Source organism: Mizuhopecten yessoensis, unplaced genomic scaffold (assembly GCF_002113885.1).
Source record: "Mizuhopecten yessoensis strain PY_sf001 unplaced genomic scaffold, ASM211388v2 scaffold11047, whole genome shotgun sequence".
NCBI classification, from domain to species: Eukaryota; Metazoa; Mollusca; class Bivalvia; order Pectinida; family Pectinidae; genus Mizuhopecten; species Mizuhopecten yessoensis.
In genome coordinates this window covers 1,502,582-1,517,933 of record NW_018408852.1, presented here as the reverse complement: position 1 = coordinate 1,517,933, position 15,352 = coordinate 1,502,582, and the positions used below count along the sequence as shown (strand labels likewise).

The window sequence follows — 15,352 nt, the reverse complement described above, 5'->3', positions numbered from 1 at the left end:
CTTATCGGTCCAAAAATTTGATATGCATAATATTGGACTATATGGACCCTTCAATACTTTCTGAGAAATAGCACTAATAAGCTTTTTTAAGTCTCAAAGTTCAAGATAGCTGTCAGCTTATGGCCATATTTGGTTTTCTGATCTGGCTGAATATTCAACATGCATAACTATATAGCTAGGGATCATAGGGAAACGAGGGACCTCTGGTTGATTTGAACAGCCCACAATCTGATGATGGTGGGCTAAATAAAACATCCCTGGATCAGGCTAAATACATGACATATCTACAGGACTGACCAGTAAATTCAATCTGAACAGAGAGATTCCATAATGATATAAATAACATAACCAGTATGGCAGCATGGCTACTTGAGTTGTTTCGGAAAAAAAATAAAATAATTACCTAGGGATCCTTAAAACTAGACATACTGACACCCAGACCAAAGGAAAGGCATCTACAAAATGTACATACAGAATGTACGGTGCGGGTGATGGCTGCCTGACTTGTAATGAACAGACACAATCACATTCATCAACGTATGATACACGACAGGGTTTAGACACCTAACTTTTTTTGCTTGGTAGTCCACAGGACTAGTTGAGATTATTTACTAGTCCTTCGCCAATGTAACTAGTCCAAGAATTCCTTATAAGGAAACATCGCGATACACAGCACGAAACATCAAAAGTAATTGACTTAAAATAACTACTGCCATAAAAATATGGTGAAGTTTAGGAAGCTTTTGACAATTATCATGCAATATATCTTATTTTAAGCAGTTTTCTAAATTTTAATTAAGGAATGATTTTTATTTTTTCAACATTTATGAGGTCATAACAACAATGGGTTTATGGACATATTGAATGAATCGCGTTAGCGATTCATGTAAAATATGTCCAAAAACCCATTGTTGTTATGACCTCATAAATGTTGAAAAAATAAATATCATTCCTTATATTTACATTGACGAATCCTTTCAGTGGATCGATATAACAACGAATAAAACAAATAAACAGGGTTTGTTCCTGCTTATACACGGGTGCAACGCAGTGGCGAGAACAGTGTTTTTTCGCGGGGAAATGTGACACTATCGTGAGAGATCTTAGCAACCGTCAACAACAATAACACAACAAAATGTAGTTCCATATTCAATGTTTATTTGTAGCACAGGACACGTGAATACGTGGATATTTCACAAAGCACAGTTCAATAATATTTTAAGATGTAAGAATTAAGCATCTAGGTCGGTCGTTCCGAGTGAGTAGTTTTTGTAGTGTATTACTACGCAGTGTGATCAGGTTACTATCAGTTCCCACGTGCTGAGATTCTATGAACACCTGTGTTATGCATTTATGAATGTAATTTTTGTCAATGGGTCTAAGCATACAGAATGTAAATATAAAGAAATAGTCTTATTTTATAATCAGATATTTCACAAATCCAAAGGACCAGTTAGGTTAGGTGATTCACTAGTCCTTGCTGAAATCTTCCAGTCCAGGACTAGAGGACTAGTGTAAATGTCGACCCCTGTTAACATCACTTTAAAAAGTGGTGCAACCTTGCTGATTAAATATTTTTTATATCGACTTAAGCATTGACACATAATTTTTTAAAAGATGTCGACGTTAATCAGAGATGATTTTGGCATATTCTCAAATGATGTCAACATAATTTTTGTACTACATTGTATGCAGTCCCAATTACACAGGAATAAATAGCTTTCCGCTTCTCACTCACATGCATTTAGATGGTGACACTGGCCATGGGTTTGAGATTAACAGTTGGTCAATCATCTTCGTGGCTATTTGGTGGGGGGAAGTAGGGTGTAAAATAGTGGGTCCAGACGGGGAACATGGTCTTGACCGGGTTGGTTAGCCAACCCGCTTCTCCATGCGGTTATCGCACTTCTTACCTCATTGTACATTTTATTGAAAGAATGTCACCCTTTTTTGTTCATAACGTTACATTCACATTTGCGCTGCAACCCTACCTGCAGTATTGCATTTCATTTGAGTGACATGGTTTACTTATGACGTCATAGATTAACCTTGTTCAATGAGAGTCTTGTCGCTTTGCTTTGAATAACATGAAAAATGCCCTAAGTCAAACGCTCAAATTACTACAGTTAATTATTGGCACTAATTTTTAAATAGGGCTGTTCTGCCAATGTCTTTTAAATGATGACGCATATACTAAATGCAGTAATTAAATTAATTATTTAAGAACAAATAAATACAATTAGGCAATTGTATAGTAAAAATGTAAATATATGGATTGCTATGAAAATTAAAAAAAACACAGTTAAATCCCCATTAAAAAAAACTTAATTTGTTTTCGTTTCACTTTATTCCCCATTTCAGTAATTAAATTGTTACTAAAATGGGTAACTGTTACCCAAATGCAGGATTATTACCCATATCAATTATTGTTCCTGTCTTCAACTGTTCGCTGTCTTGTGTCTTACATCTAAGCTTACAGGAATACTGGGACATTGGTTGCTAATGTTGTCATCATATTAGGACTCATTTACCAGTGTTATCAATTATTACCTGTTCAGTCTGGCTGGCTGGGGGCGGGATGTCCTGATCGCGTGTGATCACAAGCTTAATGGTTCGTTACAAATGTCTGAGATATGGGTCACAGCACATATAAACATACATGTGCATGTGTTTATCGGTATAGCCTATGTGTATTTCAGACATTTGGAACCCCTGTTGTCTGATGGTGTGTTTGACTTTTGAGCCTGTGAAGATGTTGTGTGCACGGCAAAAGCCTTATCATGTGTATGCTGGAGGTCGTAAACCAGTATAAAAATATGCGGTTTGCTTGTTATGAACTTAAAAGAAATATTGCAACAACTGAAAAGTACAGAAATTCATACGCCAATGTCTGTCAAACTTGCGACGCAGTAGCCGAACTATTGTGTACTTCTGGGTATGTCGAACGTTTTAATGTTTACATCCCATCAAGTTATACAATTACAGCCTGGTAGTGCGTCGTACAAACCGGGAGAGCCCGGTAGTGAAATTGCCGCGGTTTGACAGACTAGACCACAGGGACCTGAGCATTTGTTCACTGGCCTGGGCACCTTAGTTGGAAGGCTGGACTGGAGGAACTAGCTGGCTGGAGGCGACACATGTGCCTTAATGCTGACACCGGGCAAAGGGAGCGAGACGGGAGTGCAGACATTGGCAAAAACAACATTCGTTCTCCACATTGAATTGTTTTTGACCATTTGACACAAATTAAAAGATAATAATCAAAATCCTGTACATCACCCCACAATAAGTGCTTACTGGGATCAAGGCGTGTAGAAGACTTGGGTACTAGGTTAGACTTCCTAGCCATTAAGAAGAAGGCAAACAAGAACAGGCACCAAAAGGTTGCATGTTCCCCATCTTCAATATTACGCACAGAAAAAAATCTTTAACAAAATATGAGGGGTGATAGGCAGGGCCCTCTTAGGGAGATGGGGGTTACTTCTACCCATACCCTTCAACAGTAGTTTCAAAGAAAAGGAACTTAAATCAGGACATTGTTCATCCCTGAATAAATGGAGTAATTTAACCCCATTGCAATAATTCAAGATAGACGCAGCTTACAAGGCTGGTACATGGCTGGTACAAGGCTAGCACAAGGCTGGTACAGGGCTGGTACAAGGCTGGTACAAGGCTGGTACAGGGCTGGTACAAGGCTGGTACAAGGCTGGTACAGGGCTGGTACAATGCTGGTACAAGGCTGGTACAGGCTACTACAAGGCTAGTACAGGGCTGGTACAAGGCTGGTACAAGGCTAGTACAAGGTTAGTACAAGGCTGGTACAGGGCTGGTACAAGGCTGGTACAGGGCTGGTACAAGGCTGGTACAAGGCTGGTACAGGCTGGTACAAGGCTAGTACAGGGCTGGTACAAGGCTGAGGCTGATACAAGGCTGGTACAAGGCTGGTACTGGGCTGGTACAAGGCTGGTACAAGGCTGGTACATGGCTGGTACAGGCTGGTACAGGGCTGGTACAAGGCTGAGGCTGGTACAAGGCTGGTGCAGGGCTGGTACAAGGATGAGGCTGGTACAAGGCTGGTACAAGGCTGGTAAAAGGCTGGTACAAGGCTGGTACAAGGCTGGTACAGGGCTGGTACAAGGCTGAGGCTGGTACAATAATAATAATAATAATAATAATAATAATATCTTTTATTTATCCAGGGTTACATATTTAGACAATGTCTAGTTTACAATATGGCCCTGCATTAATACATATATACAAGCATGACAACAATTTAAGCATAATAATAGGATGATATGTTACATAAAATAGAATTACAACATTATGAACAGTATATTTAATATCATAGATCAGACAAATCAGGGTTTTGTAAAGTAATGATCCAGATATCTGCCTTTAAAAACACTAACACTACATGAATCTCTAACTGTGTCACTTGTTTCGTTCCATAACACTGAACATGTATATGCAAATGATCTCTTAAAATACGTGGTTCTGGCTGCTGGAACATACAGTTTATTTGTTACAGAAGCTCTAGTAGTTCTTACAACAACATTTCTAACATAGGAAAACATATTATCTAACATCCCCGGGGATTCACAGTGTAGAATTTTGTAAGAAAGAACCATTTTTCTAAAAACATAAAAATCTGCTATTGGCATCCATCGCAATTTTTCAAAAAGAGACCTGGATGCAGTAAGAATGTCACTAACTTTTAATAAGATCCTAGCTGCTCTCTTTTGTAATTTAAAAATCTTATCCGTATATAATTTGTTGCTAGGTTCGCTCCAGACAGTTGAACAATACATAAAATGAGGAAAAACAATACTGTTATAAACTTTTTTGATAACATCATTTGACATGAAAGACCTAAGTCTTCTCAACACACCAATCTTTTTGGATATTTTCTTTGATACATACTCTATATGCTCTTTCCATGAGAGACGACTATCGATAAAGACACCCAGTAGTTTTGCACATTTAACTGTTTCAATCGTAAGGTCACACACTTTCAAAACCACCTGTCGACATTTTGCGAGCTTTTGAGAGGACCCTATCATCATACATTTGGTTTTTGTTAAGTTAAGGCTTAGTTTATTTGCCTTCATCCATTTAACTGTACATTCAAGATCTTCTGACATTTTTTCTTCCAGACTCTCTGCTGTTTTACTCTTTATACTCTGTGACGTATCGTCTGCATACATCATAACTGTAGAATGTTTTAAACACTTAGGGTAATCGTTAATGTTTAAAATGAAAAGTAGTGGCCCTAAAATTGAGCCCTGGGGTACACCAATATTTATTGGTTGAAAACTTGATAACACACCGGAAAAACTTACTGCTTGTAATCTTTCAGTGAGGTACGATTTGAAAAATTTTAAGGCTGAGGACGATACACCATATGCTTTAAGTTTATGTAACAGAACAGTATGGTTAACTGTATCGAAAGCCTTTCGAAGGTCAATAAAAACAACACCAGTAAGATACCCTTCGTCAATATTTTTCAGCCATTTGTCTACCACACTCACCAGAGCGGACTCTGTAGAATGGTTTGGTCGAAAACCAAATTGGCTGTCACTTAATAATTTGTTTTCAGTTAAAAAATCGTAAAACGTATTATGAACATGTCTTTCTAATATTTTGCTCATACCCACCAGTACTGAGACCGGTCTATAGTTATTTACAGATGTGAGATCACCCTCTTTAAAAATCGGAGTGACCTTTGCCCTTTTCCACTCTGAGGGAAAGACATTTTTAGAAATTGACATATTGAATAAAAAGGTAAGAGGAGATACAATAGCTTCTCCTGCACATTTCAAAAGTTTAACAGATATTCCATCCACACCTGTGGCTTTTCCGTCAGCCATGTGTCTAATTTGATTATGTACAAAATCTGTAGTAATACTCGGAATACTATATGGTGTCTCTGTAACAAAACTCTCAATGTCGGGTAGACTATCGTCAAAATCTTTGTCTATCTCGGCACCAATATTACAGAAAAAAATGTTGAAAGTATTGGATACATCAACTTTATCATTGATAAGAGTTCCATCAACATTTAAGTTTACAGCAGTATTTGATTTTTTACTGGGCAAAAATTCTTTATTTTTTTTCCAAATGTCCTTTGAGTTTTGAGAACATTGTAAGAGAGACTCATCTAAATAATCACGTTTGGCTTGTCTAATTTTTAAAAGAAGTCTATTTCTACATGCTCTGAAGAGCGCCCAATCCGAGTCTATCTTAGATTTTCTAGCTTTGTCGTGTAAATAGTCACGATTGTGCATTTCATTCAAAATATCATCGTTAATCCATTGTTCTGAATTTGCCTAGACCCGTTTTTCATGCAACGGCGCATGTTTGTCAATGACACTTAGGAAAAGGTCTTTGAACGTAGCCCAAACATGATCTACGTCGTCGAAAACTTCAATCGAGCTCCATGGAACCTGCTGCATATCAGCAGCTAGGTTTTCCAGATTAACGTCTTTGAATTTTCTGTATTTAATGGTCACGTGGGGCTTGGGAGGACATCCTCTGGTTTTCCGGATAGTATACACCAGGTGATGGTCACTGCATCCAAGGGGAATAACTCCGGACTCCAGACACACAAAAGAGTCAGACGTGTAAATGTGGTCTATTAGAGTTCCAGAGTCCTTAGTTTCTCGTGTAGGGACTGTTATTTGTTGATGTAAGTTATAGAGTAACATCGAATTTTTCAGTTTGGAAGATTTAAGTTCATCTATGTTAAAATCTCCCAACACAACTAAGTTATGATTTTCAGTCGATAGTTTGTCAATCGCCGAATCAAATTTATCGTACCAGTCCACCCGTTCGTTTGGTGGTCTGTAGACGGTAACACACATAATTGGTGATGAGTTTTTCTGTTGAATTTTTACAGAAATTAGTTCTAATGTCCCGTTATGGTCAACATTATCCTCATTGGTCGAAATGGTGTCACGAACGTAGGTGGCAACGCCCCCACCATGCCTGTTACGGTCCTTCCGAAATAAGTTGTATTCTTTGACAGAAATATCTGAATCGTCTATAGTACTGTCGAGATGACTTTCTGACACAGAAAATATGTCAAAGGTATGATTCCTCAATAGAATTCGTATGTGGTCAATTTTGCTAAGAAGACCCCTCACATTAAGATGCCCAAAAGTCAGGTACAAGGCTGGTACAGCCTCGAGATTAAAATGAGTGCAAAATAGAAAATAGAAAATAGGTCTTCCAAGTCTACAAAGTAATAAGTCAAATTTATGAAACAGAATGTTTTAATGCTATTATACTATGGAAAGATGTCAAAAAATATTCCCTAATCGATCAATAAATATGCTCAGAAAAAAACCACTATTTTACAATCAGAACAGTCATAGAAGTATTTGACAAATGTATTTAATATATTTATTTATTTGAGAGTCTGTAAAAAGAGTACTTTAATAGTCCTGAACCAGAAATAATCTTAATTTAACTTATAAATGTAACTAAATGTGATAAGATACATGTAGCAATAGTTCTAATCTAGTTCCGTGTTATATTTACATTATTTACTAGCAGTTCTATTTACTAGAATGAAAATAACTGATAGCCAAATTATTATATTTTTCTTTTTTATTAGTTTATGATAAAAGTTATGAAGTTATTAAAATCTGGTTATCATAATGTCATTTTCATTAATGTTGCTTTTAAGGATCTCCGTCCCAGCCAGAGCAAAACACTGAAGAATTCCACTGTCGTTTTTCAGTGTTAGAGTCACCTGCCCCTGATTACCATTTCGACCCCTTGAATAGATTTCGTTTGTTATTATTATTATTTTTATTATTTTTACTATGGTTAGTTTATTATTGTTTTTTTCAGAATGTAAAACTTTATTATTGTTGTATAGTGTGATTTTTTTTACATCACACCATAGTATGTTATTTGTACAGTATTTAGAAATTTGTTTTATATTGTTCATTTCATTTTAAGTAATTTTATTGGTTACTGTATTATATTTGTATATAAAAAGTGCTATATTGTATGTTGTAAATTGTATATATGACTCTTTGAGATTTATCATTATTATTGGTACAAATGTAAGAGTTGTCTCCCTTTTTTGTTTAGTTTTTTGGTATCATTTTATTTTTGTACAATAAGTAAGTCCGCAAGATAATTATTTTTGTGATCTATATTTTCTTTTTGTTGTCTTTAACGTGTTGCATTGGCAGTCGGAATTTTATTGATTCATGTAATTAGCATTTTTGTTTGTTTTTGTATTATTGTTAGAATATTACTGAGTTTTTTGTGTTTTGTTCATCAATGTTGACATAGTTATTATTTTTTATGTGTTATATTTGTAATAAACCCTTGTTGCATCGAATGATTTCCTTATGCATATAGAGATGCCATAGAAAAAACACCAATGCCTCATTACGTTTTTAGGCGGAGGAACGGGGATCCTTAAGTTAGGTGTATACGAGTTACTTCCCTTGCTTTGACGTGAAAATTGAAACTTCTCAGGAAAAAAAAAGTGGAAAATATCGTTTGACGGATTGCTGGGCGCGCGAAAACCCTGCTGGACATTGGTTGGACACCCAGTCATCCACTTATATGCACACATGCGTAATTTAATCGGTAAATGATAATAGTTTTCATACGTAAGCACGCTGGGCACTCATTAGGATCACCGGCCGTATTAAGCGTGCCAAAATCTCGTTTTCAACGATATTTCAACCGAGCTTGTTTAGACATGGCGGCCAATGTATGACAACATTGCCGACGACAGGCTATATATTGTGGATTTACGAAAAACACAAACGCCATGGATTCCAGCTATCGATCTGCCTTGATGAATGGTATGCATCTTACGGATATGCATGTATTTTGAGTTAAAGTTTAGGCTTTCATTTCATTGGAGCGTAGATCTAAGCGTTTGTTTGGAGTGAACAAACATGTTTTTGCAGGTTTGGTCTCCTCGCGGCAGAGCAATATTGAGGAATTTTGAAAACAGATATGTTAACTGTCTTTGTCACATGAAACACGTCATTGTCATATTCGTTACACACTATACATGCTACTTCAATTTATTTATATATAAGTTTGTACGATACAGATTAAAATGGCATTAAGGTTCAACAAAAAGCCTCCTAAATCATGGTATGGTCAACCAGTGCAAAATATCAACCCCAGATAAGTCATATTTTAAGACTACAATTTAACATTGTAATTCAGGTATATAATTAAAACATTGAACTTGTAAATTAGTCATTAAAATGGTATATAACAACAATAACTTTGTCAATAATGAAACATTGGGCTCTGGTCTTTTAAGCACTTTTCATGAGAAAATAACCACACAGATGCTGCACGCTATTATATGTTGTATGACATTGATCATCAAAATACTTTTCATTAGGATAATTGTGAAAAAGGGGATTCTGCTACGCTGAAGCAAAGGTTTGAATCATTGAATTGACCTCGATCTGAACTCAAGATGGACACGTGTACATCAGCATAGTTTCGCTGCACAACTCTATCTGTTTTCAAAGTCTTTGCCCCTGAATGAAAGCCAACACAACTTACAACCAGGTACAGGTATCCCCTAGCCAAGCTTAAGTACACAAAGTACTTCAATAAGGGTAAGCCAAAGGCTCCACTGTAACAGGCTTAGGAGAGGAAAAAGGCAATGGGGCTGGAAAGGGATATGTACAGTACCTGCAGGGACCTCCAGACTTTAGACACTTGTGCATGCTCTTACCAATTGAGTGTAGCTGGTTACCTTCTACAACTAAGTATTACAAGAAAATCAAACTTAACATTACCTTCATTATTTATTTAAAATATTTTCAGAGAGCCCAAATGTAGGTCAGCTGACCAGTCAGATGAATGAACTGAAGATTGACCTGTACAACTTTGAGGATCCCCACTATGAGGATGGCAAGTATGTACTGACCAGTCCAAGGTCACTGGAGGCTTGCGCAAAGCTTGGTGTCAAGGTAAGTGCAGAAAGCAATTTATATTTGTTAATTTTTATAATTACCTGTAAGACAGTTCCACAAAACCTTCCTTTTTTTCTATCAAAGAAAATGATACAATTTTGATTTGGTTGTGTTTGGATGTGTCAATAAACTCTGTTCCTGAATTTTGTTATAAAGCCAGTGGACATATTGTACAAGCCCCTGGCAGAATTCCAAGAGGAGCTGCTACCTCAGGATGTGCCTCTCCGCACCATCTACAACATCTACGATGACCATGAACAACAACGACAGAGTAAGTTACATGGACAATCTCACACATCAACAACAAAGTAGACTGAAATCATACTCCCTGAATTGAAGAAAACAGTTTGTTTGTTTTTTCTGGAAAAAAAATTAATCTCAATTTGAAGCTAAAATTCAGATTTTACAATATTTTTCAGCTGAAGAGCAAAGGCCAAAGTTATGTAAACATGTTTTGAAATAGTAGATGCCAATAAAGGAGTTTTTTACATTAGGATGATGAGATATTTTCTCCTATTTCAGTAAAAGTTTGTTTCTTGCTCTGTTTTATTTTTTTTCATCTCTTTTGTGGTTTGCAGTTAAATTAAAAATGGCACGTGATGAGAGAAACAAACTGACGGAACAGGAAAAACAAGTTAGGAACAGGAATAAAAAAATTAATTCTGGGAACAAGTACTCTGGTCTGGCGAAAAAATCTATGAGGAAATCTAGATTGTTCAGGTCTAACTCTGGTAAGTGATTGATCTGGATATAATGACAAGTTACTGTCAACAGAAAGTCTTGTATGATATCATAACAAACAATCAAATGACAAAATATCATTACAGCCAGTCTATATATACACTGTTACAGACAGTTACAGGCCAATGTATTATTACAGCCAGTCTCATGGGAACGTAATCAACGTATACACTGTTAGAGACAGTTACAAGATAATGTATTATTACAGCCAGTCTCATGGGAATGTATACACTGTTACAGACAGTTACAGGCCAATGTATTATTACAGCCAGTCTCATGGGAACGTATACACCGTTACAGACAGTTACAAGATAACGTATTATTACAGCCAGTCTCATGGATACGTAATCAACGTATACACTGTTACATGCAGTTACAAGATAATGTATTAATACAGCCAGTATCATGGGAACGTAATCAACATATAAACTGTTAGAGACAGTTACAAGATAACGTATTATTACAGCCAGTCTAATGGGAACGTATACACTTTTACAGACAGTTACAAGAGAATGTATTATTACAGCCAGTCTCATGGGAACGTATACACTGTTACAGACAGTTACAAGATAATGTATTAATACAGCCAGTATCATGGGAACGTATATATATATATACACTATTAGAGACAGTTACAGGACAATGTATTATTGCAACCAGTCTCATGAGAAAATAACACTATAAGAGACAGTTACAGGACAATGTATTATTACAACCAGCTGTCTCATGGGAAAGTATACACTGTTAGAGACTGTTACAGGTCAATGTATCATTACAGTCAGTTTCTAGACCAATAGCTTACTTGTTGGATAGTTTTGTAGACAAAGCATATATTTTTTCGTAGATTTTAATAAGCATGTGACCATATTTTACCAAGTATGTAAAGTTGTGTTTTGGTCAAGAAGAGGATATATACATTGTAACTTCATTAATGTATACCTGACAGTTTAAGCTATAGTATCTTGTTTTATATTTTAGTCAAAGATATGTTTTCATTTCTTGAGTCAGTTGTTTATAGACATACTTGAAAACAGGTTTCTGTAGTGCGGATGTATACGTATCTGTTGTTTACTTGTAAGATGAGGACCTGAGCCAGGTGAGAGGAAGTGTCCAGCGCCAGAGGACAGCCTGGGCCACGTCTATAGGACATAAACGAGTCTCAGACACTGACATCAACAAAAGGTAAACACTAAACCAGTCAGGCATTTGTGTTCAGTAAGTGTAAATATTAACATCAGGTCAACATGTACACTAAACAAGTAAGTGTAATCACTAACAAAAGATTGAATGGATATTAGGGCCCCATTTAGAGTCTGATTCAATTTATAAACCATTTATATTTAAAGATTTTGTTTTTCCATATTTTCAGAAATACAGTTTATGAAATTTATAAATGAAATTACAGAAAAGACATTTAAAGTATTTTCATCCAATTGCAAGAAACACATGCCAAAAATATGCATTGGATTAAATTTTAAAGATATTTTTCCAAAATCCCATTTTGAAAATTTGCAATATATAAGGATGTTTACATTCATTCTTATTATTTGTAATGTCAGATGAACCAGATTAATTTTTTACGATAATAATTTAATCTCATTTATTTTGATGCATTGTACATTAGAAAGTTTGTTAAAGCTGATTTTAGGGTATTTTCCTACTCCATGTAAAATCTTGAATACATTTTAAATGACAAGGATTCTTTGAATTCTCCGGTTTTGATAAACCTTCATATTTGCATACTGATTTTTTTCTTGTTGAATTTGACAGAGCCAATGAATTACATGAGGAAAGTTTAAAATTGCGGAATGAACTGTTGTCTAAAAAAGAAAGAGTAAGACCTAGACCAAAGTCAGCACAAAGGTAAGTGTATGTCCAGTCAGCAAGGCTTTAGCATGTGTGTGTGAATATATAGTACTTGTCTGACAACTAGCCATAAGGCAGACACACATATTCCGTCTTTTCGTATTGCAGAGTTATCCGCTCTTGTGAGCAGGTATTGATTGTTACGTCATTTGTTTGTGAGAGTAACGTCATCAATTTTTGAGAAAACCGCGAAATTTTCTCGCACAAACCAATGACTTAACAAGAGAAGATAACTCTGCAATACACAAAGACGGAATACTTCAGACACAAATCCTTTATATAGTCATAGATTCAATGTAGTTTAAGGACTCTACTGAACAATGTTTTTTTCTACCTAAATTTTATAACAGCCTGTTCCGTCACTAGTTGAAAGTAAAGCATTATTTTTAATGAAATTGCGAAATCAAATGTATTTCTCGCTTTTTTGTCATTTTGGGGAAATAAGGCACTTTTTAGCTAGGGGAAACAGCCTGTATTTGGCTGTAAACCTTGGAGCAAAAGGAACTCATTGCTGAATCCTGAAGTACAATTATGATTGTCCAATAACACTTTGAATATCTGTAATGATGTTAAAGGTTTTTTTATTTGAAAAAAACATCTGGAGACTTCAAAGGATTTTACATTTTGACAATAGAAACAAATTTCCAAAAGTTGAAGATTAATGATAAAAAAAATATTCTGTTTGATTCTGAAATATGTATTTGTTTCAAAGGATTTAAAGATTGATTATAACAGTAAAATTTTACTAACTTAACTCCCCATGACTTCTGTAACTGGTTGAACTTTCAGTGGAAGGATCAAAAGAAAGGGATCTGGAAGGTCGTCTGTGGCAAGGTCAAGGTCACGTAGTACATCCAACTTGTCACTGAACAGCTCAAGTGGGTCTAGATCTTGTCTCCTTAACAAGTCTTCCATTAAGGATGCCCGCCCTATTTCTAATCCCTCCCTCAGGAAAACTCTCAGTTCCTCATCTGTAGATCTGCGCTCCACCTGTATCACTCCCAGGGTAAGGAACTATATAAAACTTTACTTTTTGGAATGGTCATAAACTTACCTATTTATCTAAATTTAGATTTTTAAGTTCTGTTTGTTAATTTTCAAATTTTAAAAATCTATGCTTAGTAAAATTAGGTATTAATTTGTAATAAAAATTTCGTTTTTCTTATACCATGCTTTCCCAGACACATGGGCATAGCTAAGGTACTTTATTCTACATCACTATATGTACTACCAAATAATAAGGGGATGGTGGTATAAATATTGCCTAAACAGTCCCTGGATTATTATCTTGTTGTGTGCTTAATATTGTATGCATCATAACAGAAGAAAAACAAGTCAAGAAAGTTATTTGGAAAAAAAAGAAAATTTGCTTGAAATTCGATGAGAAAAACAGAACTCAGGAAATACCTTTGGCATATTACTGTGCATGTGTACTCAGTTACCATCTAAGAAAAAAAGTGAGCCTTTATATATCCTGGAAGAAATCACCCTGATACCTAACATTCTGGAATAGAAATTAATGGCAATATAGGAAAAACTAGTCTACTGAAAATTTGAAAGCATCATTTTTTTTGTGGACCAGTACATTGCCAAATGACTCGAGCAAGCAGACCATGAAAATAATCACGAGGTTCCTCTATTTATCAATAATATTTAATATTCATTATTTCTGTATGCTGTTTGAGGACCTCGCCTGCAAAACCAAGCACCAACAGGTATACATTCAATATTTCACACACCAAGGATTACCAACCAATGTGCACTGTAGGTTTGCTAGTTATAGATATACCATGTATCACTGCTAGTCTTAAAACAAGGGCCCAGTTGTTTAAAAATTCTGTTCTTGAACAGTTTGAAAAGTGATTTTCTCATGATCAAGTCACCATTAATGATTTTCTTTCTTTGTGAAATTATTTAAAATTGGAAAATCTTTTTCTTTTTGCCAATGTCAATTGTCATTTTTTTTTTTATAACTATTAATTTCCTCATTTTTACCCAAATTATAATTTATAATCAACTGGGTCTCATGATCAGCTGCCAGGTATAACCCTGAAATGTTTGTGTAGTTACATGTTGGATATCAGTATATTACAACAGTCATTTATCAATCACTCCATCTGTTATATTTAATGGTGGTCATGATTTCTTTGTGAAAAGTTTCGTTGAAATTTCTATGATAAGCAAGTTTTTATAAAATCGGATGAAAGATTTATCTTTCATGATTATGATAGAAATTTATTTTCAACAGTGTAAATTTTGGAGGCTGAAGACTGGACTTCTGTCTAAACTAAATGGTTAGCTATGCATTGCTCAAGTTTTAATGACAGAAAAATAAATCAACTAGTAATGTTAAGTAAGCACAAGACTTGGTTTGACATAGGCAAGATGTGGAATTTTCTGTCTCTTCATCTGTCTCGTGAAAGGTCTATGTAAGCTTGTTACAGATTTACTCCTTTTGGTAGATATTGTTCCTTATCTCTGGGTAGAAATAAAGGATGTTTACTTCACTGATGTTACAGATTTAATACTGTAGGTAGATATTGTTCCTTATCTCTGGGTAGAAATAAAGAATGTTTACATCACTGATGTTACAGGTTTAATCCTTTAGGTAGATATTGTTCCTTATCTCTGGGTAGAAATAAAGGATGTTTACTTCACTGATGTTACAGATTTAATACTGTAGGTAGATATTGTTCTTTATCTCTGGGTAGAAATAAAGGATGTTTACTTCACTGATGTTACAGATTTAATACTGTAGGTAGATATTGTTC

At 35.4% G+C, this 15,352-nt stretch overlaps 1 protein-coding gene across 1 annotated transcript in view; it reads left to right on the top strand.

The window, feature by feature from the left end:
• Positions 1 to 8,708: 8,708 nt before the first annotated feature.
• Positions 8,709 to 15,352, top strand: part of LOC110465026 (coiled-coil domain-containing protein 177-like) — an 18,471-nt gene continuing 11,827 nt past the window's right edge. Inside the window, exons 1-7 of the mRNA XM_021520589.1 lie at positions 8,709 to 8,831; positions 9,826 to 9,971; positions 10,131 to 10,245; positions 10,553 to 10,705; positions 11,795 to 11,897; positions 12,486 to 12,578; positions 13,371 to 13,587. Of these exons, the coding sequence (XP_021376264.1) occupies positions 8,798 to 8,831; positions 9,826 to 9,971; positions 10,131 to 10,245; positions 10,553 to 10,705; positions 11,795 to 11,897; positions 12,486 to 12,578; positions 13,371 to 13,587 (861 nt within the window). The 5' untranslated portion in view covers positions 8,709 to 8,797. The remainder of the gene's footprint in view (positions 8,832 to 9,825; positions 9,972 to 10,130; positions 10,246 to 10,552; positions 10,706 to 11,794; positions 11,898 to 12,485; positions 12,579 to 13,370; positions 13,588 to 15,352) is intronic.